The 14,665-nt window shown below is 42.4% G+C and overlaps 1 protein-coding gene across 11 annotated transcripts in view; it reads right to left on the bottom strand.

Annotated features, from left to right (window-relative positions):
* ICA1 (islet cell autoantigen 1) overlaps positions 1–13,728 on the bottom strand; it is a 62,205-nt gene extending 48,477 nt beyond the window's left edge. For 6 of the 11 annotated variants that reach the window (XM_033166243.1, XM_033166250.1, XM_033166252.1 and 3 more), the window contains exons 1-4: positions 13,605–13,728; positions 3,744–3,782; positions 3,243–3,414; positions 899–971 (exon numbers count right to left, since the gene is read on the bottom strand). In XM_033166243.1, coding sequence (XP_033022134.1) covers positions 899–971; positions 3,243–3,414; positions 3,744–3,760 — 262 coding nt within the window. In that variant the 5' untranslated portion in view covers positions 3,761–3,782; positions 13,605–13,728. Of the gene's footprint in view, positions 1–898; positions 972–3,242; positions 3,415–3,743; positions 3,783–13,201; positions 13,308–13,401; positions 13,467–13,604 lie in introns of those variants that run through there. The other 5 variants (XM_033166246.1, XM_033166248.1, XM_033166245.1 and 2 more) reach the window with 5 other exon arrangements.
* Between the last annotated feature and the right edge of the window lie 937 nt (positions 13,729–14,665).

Below are 14,665 nucleotides of genomic sequence, written 5' to 3'. Positions count from 1 at the left end.
TAATAATAATAACCATCATCACCACCACCACCACCAGACTGGCTTATTTTCACCAGGGGAGTGGCCTCTTATGCCTTCAAACCATACTCTGGAACCAGTGTTTTGCTTGAACAGCTAACACTGAAAAACAGGTACAGGAGGGTGCTGCTTCAAGCAGAGGGACAGGTGATACCCCAAACTGCTATATTCAAGTTATTTTTGTTGTCTGCAGGACAAAATATACAGGGCCCCCCATTTCTGTCATAGAAAGCAGCTTGGAGGGGGGTGCACGCTTTGACAAGGCAAACATATATATAAGCACATGCTAGGGAGACATTTCTCATGTTTTCTGTGTAACACAAAGATTGGACCAGTTTATCAAACTTGGGGCTGTCCCTACTATCAGAAAGAGTGGGTAGCGGCCTTAGGCAGCAGTTGGGGTGAGGAGCAGCAGTGCTGGACCCTTGTCATCTGTCCTAAGGCACACACCGTTGCTGGCCATTTTCCTTTGTCAGCAAATAGAGCTGTGTGTGTCATGTAGTCTGCTCTGCACCTAATAAGCTAGCCCACACCCCTTAGGTGTGGTGGAGGATACTGTCTTGTCATCAACGTTGAAGTAAGATTTAAATGCAAGCATGATTTACATATGGAATGGGGAGAGGCATCTTGTCTTTGGCCTCAGACAGCAAAATCGCTTGGACTGGATCTGATCAAGTTCTATGTAATACCTTATTTTTCTTAGCCATAATATTTGTTTCCGCGAAATGTACAAAGCTATCTTTAAAGCCTAGACTGATAAATAATTTTAGTATCAACTTGAACTCTGATTAATGCTGCAGAATACCTCACAATTATCTTCATTTTACCACTGTTTAAGTTAGGCTGAAAAAGCAAAGCTAACTACAGCCAAAATACTTACAACAAATCCTTTTTTGATATAGTTCAATTGCTTTAAGTAAATCCATACACGTCCTCTGAATTGAATGGAACAGCTGAAATGAAACATATAATACAAACTATTGTTGAGACAGGAGACACAGAAAAAACACTTTCCTTAAAACTCTGTTTCCCCTCAAAACAGTATGTTGCTTCTGAAACCTTATCAGCTTTCCTTGCCTATGAATTCATAGCGTTTTCCTCCTCTGTACAACATCACATGTGCAGCAATTTTCTAATACAATTCCTATATAATTACAAAGCATGTGAGATGGTCTGAGCAAATCAGTTTGTCTCACGGGCATTTATGCTCTATGATATGTTCTCCGTCAGTGAAATGCAACCATGTTTACAGTATAGCAGGAAGGCCATTCTGTGCAAGGAAATGTGACGGCACAGATTTTAAGAGGTATAATTAAGGTCACAGGCAGAAAGTAAATATGTAAAATGTAATTTGCAAGCTGGAACCAGTCCAACACTCAAACTATCCATTATTTCCAGAGATGAGGTTTGTATTATTTAAGTTTTAGAATTTCTCAGGAATTAAATAGTTACCAAAAAAAAGAGTCCAAATCAGACATCAACATTACTTATTTAAAGAGAGACCAGAGAGGGGTTAACAGGTTCTCTGTTATCTATGCTAATTCTATGATAACACTGTTATGCTTGTTTTTATTCTACTGTTAGGTAATGAATATTCTTTACAATCAGACTCATAGAACTGTAGTTGAAAGGCACCTCAAGGGTCATCTAGTCCAACCCCCTGTAATACATGTATATTGACTCAATCATACATGACAGATGGCTATCCAACCTCTGCTTGAAAACCTGCATGGAAGGTTTTCCACCACCTCCCACCACCTCTTGTGGGAGTCTGTTCCACTGTCAAACTGCTCTTACTGTCAGGAAGTTCTTCCTGATGTTTAGTTGTTTCTTGTAACTTGAACCCATTGGTTTGGTCCCTAGCCTCTGGAGCAGCAGAAAACAGCTTGCTCCATCTTACAGCCCTTTAGATCAGGCTTCCTCAATCTCGGCCCTACGGATGTTTTTGGCTTACAACTCCCATGATCCCTAGGTAGCAGGACCAGTGGTCAGGGATGATGGGAACTGTAGTCTCAAAACATCTGGAGGGCCGAGGATGAGGATGCCTGTTTTAGATATTTGAATATGGCTATCTATCTCTCATCGGTCTCTTCTTTACCAGGCTAAATATATCCAGTTCCCTCAACCTTGCTAATAAAATGGGGGGGGGGGGCATCAGCAATTGCACACCAAAAGAAGGAAAGGAAATGTCTGAAAACAGACTTCTGTGGCATAATACTAATTTATTTGCTACATTTGTATCCCATTCTTCCAAGAGGTTGGGGACACTTTTTTATCTTTACAACTAAATCAGGTACATTAGCCAGGGGACAGTGATTTCAATTAGGTGCATGTAGTTGTTTCTTGATTTCTCCCAGTGTAGTTTCTCCTGCAGTGATGCAGCTAGGATATCCAGGCCAAAGTCCAGGAACTTGCAATTCAGGGTCCCCTCAAATTACCACCCAAAGAAAAGGAAATTGTGTAGGCAGAGGCAAACATCAGGCCCAGCATCAGCATCTAGGCTGGCATGGGCAATCTGAAGTTCACACTAGTTGCCACAGTATCCTTTCTTTCTACCGGTACTTGTTTTGTTTTGTTTTTAAAAAAATGCCAGTAGGAGGCCAGCCAGACACATAAGGGATTACAGATGCTCATTTTACTATTAAAATATTGTCCTTTTCTACAACAAAATCTGTTTATCATCAGGGAAGCAGAAGCATACTCCATTTTATTCCTGTATTCATGATGGTGCTATGCTTTAAGTGAATCTTAAAATGAGAAATTGCACGTGCTCTGTATATTTCTTTCATTTATTGGGGTTGGTAAACTGTGTTGTTTTTTGTTTGTTTTTTGGTGCGGGGAGGTCTGCTCTAACTTATCAGGAAAGAAAAAGCAGCTGGAAAGCACAGAATGGTGCTGGGAGGAGATAAATGCTAACAGTGTGCTTCACAACTGGAGCGCTACACATGGCCACCTTAAGCACCTCCCAGGCTCCATTAAGTCCAGGGTCAAATTTTACTTAGCTGCACCACTGTTCTCATGCCTCATGAAATGCCATATCCAAGGGTCCTTCTAACTTTAGGATGCATTTGAGGGGCAGAGTGGCAAGGGGAGCTGCAACAGGGAAGCTGGGGTTGAAAAGCCGCAGGGCATGAATGGCATTTTGGAACCTGGTCCAATTTTTGCGACCTCCTAACATAGAATTTTCCCCCTTTGTGAGGAAATATCTGGGCTGCCATGCCTACCTCCAGTTTTGCATCCAGATCTGCATCTGAGGCCACCACATGTTCATCCTCCTTCTTTCCTGTGACTTTGATAAGAGTTTGTTTTGTCTTCCAGTATTTCTGCTGCATTTTATTGACCACAGACTTCTCTTGGCCTTGGGCATACCGATCATAAAATTCCCTTGAATAACTGCTAGGAGGCAAGATGCTAGTTTATTTACAAGAGATTTAAGAGAAAAGTTGAAATCATGTAAGATATCATATAAGCAGCATTTGATGCAATATCTCTGTATTTACATTCCTTGTACAGTTCTACACTGACTTGCATTTTCCCAATCTTAGCTCCTACTACAACCACCCTAATTTTTCTGGCTTCTTCATACTTAGGGGTATGGATGAACTATTTTTCAGCTAATGCATTATACTGTAGCTTGAATTTTTTTTTGTCAGTTTTGGGAAAGGCTGTGCCTTAACTTCATTACTGGTACAGATACAGAAACAAACACAGAGAAATCTACTTACTATTTGTGGTCGTCCATCTTTTGTTATTTTCTTCAAACACTATGCAATAAGGGGAGAAAAGCACAGCAAAATGATTGATGTGATTATGCATCCCAAACCTTTGTTGTGTTTATACTGTTTACTTTGAAAAATATAATGCATGAAGCAGTCTGAAATTATAGAGGGTATTTCCAAAACCCCTGTGTTGCAGTATTATCCATTTCTCAGAGAAGATAAATTCTTGTATCCTCAGTGAATCCCAAGGATTCAGCCAAGTTCATGCATGTATACCGAAGTTCTCCTTAGTAAATGTTATTGCAGAATCATCACGTTTTCTTTTGCATCAGTTGATGAGATCATTTCAGTTATGGTAGCCCTAAACCATGGCACAGACAACATTTAGCTGACAGATACCAATTATGCACTATAGATATATATATATATATATATATATATCAGAGAATATATACGTTATAGACCAATATATAGTGCATAACTGATATTCAACTGTTTCACTATAATAAACTAACAAGAAAAATAAGGTCTTTTAGAGCCATTTTTGCCCCCTTTTGTGCCACTTCCAGGTTCATGGTGATGCACATGTGCACCATCACACATGCCTTGAATGCATGTGAATGGGGAGTTGCCTGTACTGGCCCTGGTACTGCTGGATATATACTTCATTTAATGTGGAAAAAGAGGGTGGCTGGAACACATCTAACAACTCACATAAACTTTCAGAATGAAGATATAAACCCAGTACAGATACAACATTAGATTCTTGCAAATCATTAGGTGCAAATATGGAACCTATCTTGTAAACACATGCCACACCCACCTTTCTATGGAGAAAATTTCCCCCCTCCTTCTTTCCAGTTAACCATGATACTACATAACAATTACACAAGCACAAACTATCATCAACATAAACCAGGTTCTCTCATAAGCCACCTCAAACCATGGTTACATTTTCGGCTAGGAAAGCACATGGGGTAGTGTTCGTCCATATCATGCTAAACATGGTTGACACAAGGAAATGAAGGGTGAGGGGAAACAGTTCCGGAGAACAGAGAAGTGAGAGCACATTACTGAAACTGGATGTCCATGTGCAAACTGTGGTTTGTAGAAGCCAGCATTACATCTCCATCCACAAATAGAGCTAGCAAGTATTATTTTTAATATATATTTAAATGTCAGTAAGAGACAAGGAAAATTACCTTTTCCATTTATACTTTGGGTCTTTCAAACTGTCAGAAAACATTTACCTTTGGAAACAGCATTTTACATGAAAATAGGTTTTTCCAACTATATAGCAATGATTCACAGGACTGTGTAATAGGCTTAACATCAATTTAAGCCCAGCTATGCTGATTGTGTGTTTTGTATGGCAGCCAATTACCAATGATACTAGTTTCATACCAATCATGATATTTACATTTGCATGTACTCCCACTGCAGTAATGGAAATACTCTAAAATGGAATGAATATATGTAAGATTGGCAAGAACTAAGACTATAACATGCGTTGTTTCCTTCATCCTTGGGCTACCTTCTGTACATTTCTTAATCATAAGGGTAGATGGATGTCTTAATCACATATTCTTGACTGTGACTTCTTTATAGATATCCCTCAGCTTCTCATAAAACAAGACTGCAGCTGCAATCTTGAATAAAGGCCAAGGGGCGGGGCGGGGGGGGGGGCGGGGGGGACAATGACTGTTGCTGCCTTAGAGCTATTTCATTTCTTCAACTCTTGAGTAAAATTAGTGGAGGATAAGTGCAAAAAGTTGTTGCTAAACAAAGTAACTTCATTTTCTAACTTCTTTTGATGCAGGTTTTTAAAAATAACAATCCACTATGCTATTAACGTATCAACTGAAGAGTCCTTAGATTCCAATAGCCTAATAGGAATACTCCTAATGGGAGAGACAGAATTTGGGTTTTGCAGACATAAATACTTGTTTATGCAGGTAATAAATATGAAAACAAAAAGTCTTTCATTGTGACCTGACTTGTCGGTGGCAGTTTTTTTGTGTGTTTTTAAGTTCCTAAATCTACCACCAAAGCAAAAACAAAAACCCTCTTGCAAAGTATTCAAGTTGATGGTTGCAATTTTGCACCAAAACAGTTGTTTGGGAATCTGTAGCTTTTATAATGAATACCGGTATTCCTTCCAGTTCTCCAGCTGTAGTAAAAACCTAGTTAGCAACTAATATCCAGCAAAAAATCCTCCATGAATTTAGATACCTCCTGCAATACAAAATTCTCAGTCATAAAATGCACAATGTTTTTTGCTCCTCTTACTCGGCTTTTCGATTTCAGGAAGCACAAACCATGCTTCCAATGCTGTCCATTGCAGCTGCAGCAGTTTCTTGAACCCGCCACTACTGGGCCCCGACCCAGCAGCTGAAGACCTATGCCAGGGGTAGTCAACCTTTTTATACCTACCGCCCACTAATGCATCTTTCTTGTTGGTAAAATTTCCTTACTGCCCACCAGTGCTCGATGGAAGGAGGATTCAGCTTGTGCCATAGAACCCCCTACCACCCACCTAGAATACTGAAATGTCCACCTGTGGGTGGTAGGGACCAGGTTGAAAACCCCTGACCTAGGCACTAGAGGCATTCCCCCCCCCCTTTTTTCCTATGAAATACCAGAATCACTCCCATATACCATATGCGAAATTCCTTGGGGCTCTTTTCAGTTGCAAAAGTGGTTTACTCCACAGCACAAAGGCTGTAGGATGTCCAAAAATCCTTGAGGTGCACAGACCTAGCTTCAATTGTTCTTTAATCCTATACCTGAACTACTTATAGCCCAATTCTAAACTCATTTGACTAGACTGTGATAGGAACCCCTGTTCATGCCTTACAATTAAAATATGTTTACCTTGCTCCCGGAAGATTAAATGCAGAAGTCATTCAACCCTTCTACATTGGAGCACATCGGGGAGAATACATTCTTCTGTACAGCCAACATACTCTTGATTAAACTATATGTAACCTTTTAGATCACTCAGTACCATTTTGCGTTTCTGTTTCACTACCTTGTGTTCAACACCCTTAGCCAACACAGGGTGTGGCTGATAGGTTTGGCTTTTATTTACTGATGTGCCTTAAACTTATTTCTACCCAGGTCATTCCCATAACCACTTCACCTATCCCAGCATATCATTCTCCAATATATGTCCCACCCACCCCCTTCTCCCAGCACCTTACTGCCATTCACTTCTATGCTACCCAAGTGGTTCTTTCCCCTGTATAATCAGCCACTCTTGTGAAGCTCCACCCGCCCCACAAAATATTCCCTCCCCCATTCTTTCTGCTTTCAGGCTCCCAGTGCATCCTCTCCTTCAGCACTTAACTTCAGAAAACTTGCAGAGAGTTTCTAGCTGTCCCTAATTTTGTACAAAGGTTAAAGTAAAATTAGATGTCAGGGGACTTACAAGGGCAAAAGAAGCATTGCTGGATCAGGCGCTTTTAGCAGGATGGGTAATAAAGAAAACTGAAGGCTGAGGAAAGGTAACAAATGGGCAGGCCAAAAAGCAAGAGGAACAAAGGAATAAATACAGACAGGTGAAGGGGGGGGGGTGAGTCACAGCCAAAGATCTCCAAGCATGGACTGTTGGCTGTTCCACACAACAGCCTCATCCTGCTTCTTGTCGAATATATCTCAGCTTTGCAAATAACCCAATTCTAGTAACTGTTGGGACCAATGGGAAGGAAAATATGAAGGAAACCACAGTGGACAGAAGAAAGAAAAAAATAAAGATACCCTCCTACCTTTTGCGTTGAGTGCAGCAGGCGTTATGATTTCATGATTCCTCTGCCTTGGATTCTCCCACTCCTACCCACCCCTTTTGGACTGCTCGGTCCAACAGTGACGTTTGCTACTGAGGTGGTCTAGTCAGGAGAAGCCTGTGGTTACAAGGGGTGACCACAAAGAGAAGCTTTGCTATGTTGCTACATTTCCCCGTATTCACTGCAGGTTTAACCAGCCTTAAGCTCTTGCTCCTGCCCTTTACAGTAAACAATGCTATCAATAAATAGGCAAAGTTAAGCTGCTACCAAGAATTTCATAAAGCATTATTGGCTTTATGAAAAGTTTTGACTGCAGAAAATGAAAGGCAGTCAATTGACTGGCAAGCGTATATGGTAAAAAAGAGAGGGTGGAAATAGATTTCAATTAAACAAAATTACCTCTCAGTAGCTTGCTTGTTCACACATTCCCATGTCAACTATTTGTGGCCTAGAAGCTTTCCTGCCTAGATTCCTAGTGATAATTCGACTGCCATAGGCAATCCAGGTGTGCAGCTATTTATAAATTTGGTCAGAGAGTTGGCAAGGGGTGTGTGTGTGTGTGTGTGTGTGTGTGTGTGTGACATTAGTATGATCAGAGATGGAAACTGCAACATATCAAGGACCTTAGCTGTTTGCAATGCTTTAAAAACCATACTCTGAAGAATTTAATCTAGAAAAGTGCTTTCAAGGTTATACCATTGCAAAATACCAATCACCTGCCTTAACAACAGAACTAATATATAACGGCTGGAGGCACAGCAAACCAGTTTTTAAAATAAACACAAAGAACAAGTAGAAATGCTACTCTTGACCTGTAAAAACAAAAACCAGGATTTACCTGCCAATTTAAACAGCTGCTTAAAATATGCATGTAAGAAAAATACGGGGGGGGGGGGGAGGACATGGTATCCAAGGTAAAATTTACACACCAGCCTCTTGGATACTACTATACAAAGATGTGTGATATTTTGACACTATATTATAAGCTAACTTGACAAGGAAACATAAAAAGCTAAATATATAAAGCTGAAGCAAACAGTCATTGACCTAGTAGGAATATCTATTGGGAAAAACTCTGCACTACACAAAAACAGATTTTCCCCTCAGTATGATCTAAATTATACATGACATTCTCAGCCTTCCAAACGAACTGTCAGTTTTTAAAAAAGGACATTGTAGCCCTATTTGGGTTTTTTGTTCACACATATGTAAGCACATGGAGAGAGATAGGAGAGCTGTGCCTACTGATCGTGCCTTCATATCCCTATCACCACAAATGGGAGCAGAGTCTGTAAAGGGAAGAATGATGTATTTAAATTTCCCCCACAGCTGGGAACCTAATTGATCGTGTGCAAGGCACACTCCACTCCCAAAAGAGCAGCTTCCACTCTACTTCCAACCCTGATATTGCTCTTGCCTTGACTACACTGGAGGTAGGAAAGGACCTTTAACTCAAAGGGTAGTTTCCTGGAGTGTGAAGGGAAGAGTTGCCAAGGATGATCAATGCAACAGAAGTGATGGTGACACTGAATGGTGGGAAGCGTCTACTGGGGACACTCAATACGACCTGGTCCTAGAAATAATGAGGAGACTTGTCATGGAAACAAGTATACTCTTAAACATTTTCAGGCCTCATGCAATCTTGTTGCCATGTAATTCAGCCTGCAGCTACAATGAATTGCCATCTGGCATCTCTCAACCCCCATTCCAGTTTAATGCACCTTATTCTGTTGCTATGAAAAGGCACCTGGACATATAAGTTCAGAAGCATGCAGCTTCCCAGTGTGAAACATTGGCTATCTCTGCTTCTGAGTTACATCAAAGTTCTCAAAGGCAAATGAAACGACCTTAGTGACCAAATCAGAAAAAGATCCTGAAGCTATTAGCATGAAAGTGAAATTATAACCCAACGTAACAGGTATGGGGGTGAATTTTAAAACAAGTGAATGGAAGAAATTTCATAAAAATTTCCCTTCCACCAATCCCAAAAGTCACTCTGGAGGATTAGGTGGGGGTGGGGGCTTCTAAATAATGTAGAATATACCTGTAGCATAGAGGTCTGCTGAAAGGGAATAACAACCCACAATCAGGCAGAGGCCTGCTCCTTATTTTGGACACACACAAATCCTTCTCCCATCCTTCTCTGTGCTGTTCATTAGGAATCCTCATCCTACAAAGAGGCTTTCCATGGGCAAAGATGTCTGAAGGAGTGAGGTGGGCGAGTAATTTTCATTTCCCCCCCTTCCATTCACTCATTTTAGAATCCAAGCCATAGTAAATAGCCAAGGACACACTGAAGAAGTGCGCATGCACACGAAAGCTCATACCAAGAACAAACTCAGTTGGTCTCTAAGGTGCTACTGGAAAGAATTTTCTATTTTGTTTCGACTATGGCAGACCAACACGGCTACCCACCTGTAACTGGTTGTTCAGCAAGTTAGCTTCTTTTTCTTTTAAAATGAGCAAGTTAATTGTTTCATCTTAAAAATAAATAAATTCCTTACTTGGGATTGGACACCTTATTCAACTATACTGGACCCAACTTCCAGATATTATATAAGCAAAGTTTTAAAGTATGATACATCTTAAAGGACATACAGATTCAGTTCTTACAGAACCTAGTTGAACTTACTGCAAGTTAACCATGTGAAAAAAGAGACAATGTGGGAAAATAGGGTTTTAATGTTTTCTCCAACAAAATTTGTTGTGCAATGAAGGGCAGTGATTCGTGGAGCAGCAATGATAACTTGCACTTGTTGAATTTTCACTCCAAAGGATTAACTTGCAAGGGTTTGAGATTTTATTAACCACATTTGCATCTCATCCTTCTTCCAAAGAAGTCAGGGTGGCATACACAAGGTCAAACCATTTTATCACAACTCAAAGAAAGGTTAAGTAAGTTTCATAGCCACATAGGAATACAAAGCCAGGTCTCACCAGACTGAGTCCAACATTTATTCAGCATTCCACACTAGCAATTAGCAGCATATATTGCTCTTACCATACCCATCTGTTAGTTTTAAAATGGTAACCCACATATAAAAACAAAATTGGTGACATCAGTCCTAATGAGCATTTGTTGGCTGGGGATGATGGGAGTGGTAGTCCAAATGATCTGAAAGATACCAGGTTGATGAAGGCTGAAATACTGTTGCCTCCCCACCCCCTACCAGAATGAGGGACAGAATCCTGTCTGGTATGGCAATGTGATATTCTAAAGGATATATGGATCCACTGAGCGATCCAGTGTAATTAAATGCATTAAGCATTATCTAGATTCAGTGGAACTAAAATGTTAACTTCCAGCCTGGTCATGCACCAAGTCTGGCAGAATAATGCAATCATTTGCGGCTTTCTTGCTTTTATACTGATACATACGTATTTGCAACTTCTACTTTTGCATCATTTTTCACTCATGATAAACTACTTGACTGGGATCATATTACCGTTAAGTATTCTTCAAGTTTTCTTCAAGATAAACAATTATTGGAATCCTGGGCCCAACGAACATTAAAAACTTACATAAACATACCCATTCATTCAAGTTGCTTTTGTTTGTAAGAATCTTTATGTTTAAGAGCCAAACTTCATATTCAGAAATTTCATGTGGCTATACTCTTCCAAGGATGCTGCAGGTGAGCAACCACATGCTCAAATGTTTCCTGTCACATGCTTATATGTTTCCCATTGTTCTTATATATGCAATTGCTTTAACTCTTAATATTTGTGACTTCTTTTATGTGATATTATACTGCATATTGCTTCTGGGTGCTTCACTGGGAAGTGATTCATAAATGAAATGAATGAATAAATACTAAGCTGGATGTGGAAATCTTCCACTGATTTGCTAGTTTCTATGTTTAAAAGATTTTATTTGGTTAACACTGGAAAGCATTCAGTCATGTTATTTACATCATCTGCTTTTGAAGTTGTTTAGACCAGGGAACATACACCATTTTTGAACTGCATGGAGGAAAGAGACAACATATGTTGTGAATTGCCCTGAGATCTATGGGTTTAGGGCAGTATACAAATTTAATAAATAAATATATGTACATTTGACAAATAAAATTAGCATTCTTAGTAGAACAAAATATTCAATAAGTTGCTGTCTCCGGTATACAGCACAATTTATCTACTGAATGATTTACAACTTTATTTTGGTTTGTTCTTCCAACAACTCTACATGATTACTATTCCCATTTTTCACTTGTGGAACCATTATGATGAACAATACTTTTTCAGACAGAAAACCGACGCTGGTCCACGCCTAGAACCACATAGTGACTGCAAGAGGGCGTAAATAAATGCCTCCTTGACTCACTAGTATATTAAAGTGCTGGGATCTATGAAATGGGCTAGGAAAGAACTTGAGCACCAATAGAGAAAGACCCAAGAAAGAAAGAAAAAGACTGCATATCCCAGGGAGTCCATATCCAGGCCTATGAAGTGGCAGTGATGGGTAGTTTGCTACCTTGTGACAACAGAACCTTTCCAGCTGGTGCATGAGTTGTCTGGCTGGAAGGCAAACTATCATTTATTTGTGTATTTGTGACCTGCACTTTTGCAACAAATATCAAGGCAGCTTACAACATAAATACCAGTACAATGAAATCAATAAATAACTATCTGCAAAACGCAATTAGAAACATCAACAAAATAGCAATACTTGTTACTGTTTAGTTTGATTCTTTGTTGATAAAAGTTGCTTGAATACAGTCTGGCATGAATGCCACACTTCCTGTGAGTCTACATCAGAGATGTCAGAAATTCTCACTTGGGTTGGTTTGAAAACACAGATCAAGACCATACAATTCAGGGCTTGTGCAGTGCATAGCAGGCACACAAAGTACCAGTCCTAGGAGCGAACTATTAGGGGCCGGGGTCCCTTTGCCCCCCCCTAAAACATTTGAGGGGGCTTAGCTCCCACCCCAAGTTAATAGACATTGCCATTCAAATAGTGGGTGGGTGCCGCATCTTGTGATTATGTGGGACCGGGCTTATGTGCCGCCACCCCCCCCCCAATATTTCATTCAAGTTGGCCCCTCTAGTACCAGTGCTGTAGATTTAATCAGTGCTTTTTTCCTTTAAAAAAATGTTTAGGGGTACTCTCATTTTCTTACTCATTTTGAAATAGTGCCCCTCAGGGAGGCCAAACTTAGATTCACAAAATGTTTAGCGGTATGCATACCCCCAGAAAAAGCACTGGATTTAATAATAATAATAATAATAATAATACCCATTATTATTCCTCATCAGATTGAATGGTAACACTGTACTGCTGACCTCAAAAAGTGTCAGTAGCAGCTTCCCTGGCCTGCGAACAGCAGGCGCCCAAGTTAACGACTGAAAGCAAATCATGCAGCAAATTACAAAAAAAGGAAAAAAATAAAACACCAGACCGGGGAGGCGGAAGCAAATGCACCTGCTAGTTGTCATATCTGCTAAAAGGATGGAAGGGAGGGCGGGGGATACCGATCAAGCAAAGGGTGAGGCGAGAAGGGGGGGCGGGGAGAGATGCCATTTTGGAACCGGGGGAATTGTGGATACCCAGGCGAAGCGATGGGGGGTTGAATCCTGATTCCTGACACACACACACACACACACACACACACACACCCATTGCAGCTCCCTTCTCCCTCTGCCAGGGACGCGCCCCACCCTCGCACCCCGACCCACCTCCTGCTTCCAGGCATCCCCGAGCTATTCGCCTCTCCTTCTCCGTGAGAGACACGCCGCCTGCCGAGGTGGTTGGTGGTCCCTGCCCGGCATGCGCGGCTCCGCCCTGCGGCGGCGGCGACACCATCCGCCGCTGCCTCAGGAGGAAGAACCTGCTTTTCCAGCTGGGCCAAAGCGGCGCTCCTTCCCCACCCACCTACCTTGCCCGCGGCTCTGAGGGAAGGGGTCGGAGGGCGGCTGCGTGTGTCGTCCCGGTCCCCCCCTCAACTCCCTCGAAGGGCTCCGCGGCCTCGCGCTCCTCCTCACAGGGGGAGCCTCATGGCGCCCTCCTCCCGGCCGCTGCCTGGCCAGGGACTCCCCTCCCCCTTTCCTCCGCCCGAGAATGGTTTGCTTTTGTTTTTACCTCACGTCGCCCGCGGCCGCCGTGGCTTCAGGTGTTCCAGCGCCGCCAGCGTCACAATGTTCCTCCGCCGGGGAAGAGAACGGCCCTGAGCAGGGGAGGAGCTTCGGCCGCCACCGCCGCTGCCGTTGCTGCCTCAGCCTGCCCCCCCCCCAAAAAAAATCCCGTTCCCCCCACCCCCGACCGCCCGGTTCCCCTCCTTTGCCTCCGGCGGGCGAAAGACCCGGGCGGCCTGGCGGGCTTGTTTGTTCTCCCCTCTAGGCCCGGAGGCGGCCCTGGCGCGGCTGTGGCTTCCTGCGATTGTTCTCCCTTTCTCGCTACCAAAGCGCCGAGACGGCACTGCAGCTTGGAAGTGTTCCAGCTGCTCTCTCCCAACAAATAAATAGGGCTCCTGTGCTGGTTTTTTTTTTGGTTTTTTTTTTGGACATTCAACAGGTGAAGCTCGTCCCACTTCACCTGATGGGATTTGTCGCAGACCCTCCAATAAGGGCGTCCTATTCCATGATGATGATGATATTTATTGCCTCAGCCACTCTAGGCGGCTTCCAATCTTTATTCCCAAACTTAATCGGTTCCGGAAGTCTGCTCCAAAACCAAGGTGCGCTTTCCCATAGAAATTAATGTAAAATGGATTCATCCGTTACAGACTTTAAAAAAACAACCCCTAAAACAGCAATTTAACATGATTTTTACTATGTAACGAGACCATTGATCCATACAATGAAAGCAATAAACAATGTGACTTCCGGTGAAGGCGCCGGTCCGTTTGCAGTCGGGAGCACACGCTCCGGTAGTTTTGGGGTTTTGGGGTGCATGTAACCGCGCTACAGCCCCCGTTAAGCCACGGGAGGAGCGTCCCGTGGACGGGCACTCTAGCGGGCGCCAAGACGTGTCATCTTCGTTCCCGATCGGCCCCTGTAAAGGGGCAAATCGGGCGAGCGGAGCGCTGGCACGGCGCTGAAGAGGCCATTGCAAACCGAAACTACGCAGCAGCGGGATCTGCCGGAATTGAGCGCCTTCATTCTTCCTCAATTTGGACTTGAATTGGACAATCTGTAAGTAAA

This window comes from Lacerta agilis, chromosome 12 (genome assembly GCF_009819535.1).
Source record: "Lacerta agilis isolate rLacAgi1 chromosome 12, rLacAgi1.pri, whole genome shotgun sequence".
NCBI classification, from domain to species: domain Eukaryota; kingdom Metazoa; phylum Chordata; class Lepidosauria; order Squamata; family Lacertidae; genus Lacerta; species Lacerta agilis.
Note: the sequence above shows the minus strand (reverse complement) of the source record. Positions and strands in the feature narration are given on the sequence as shown.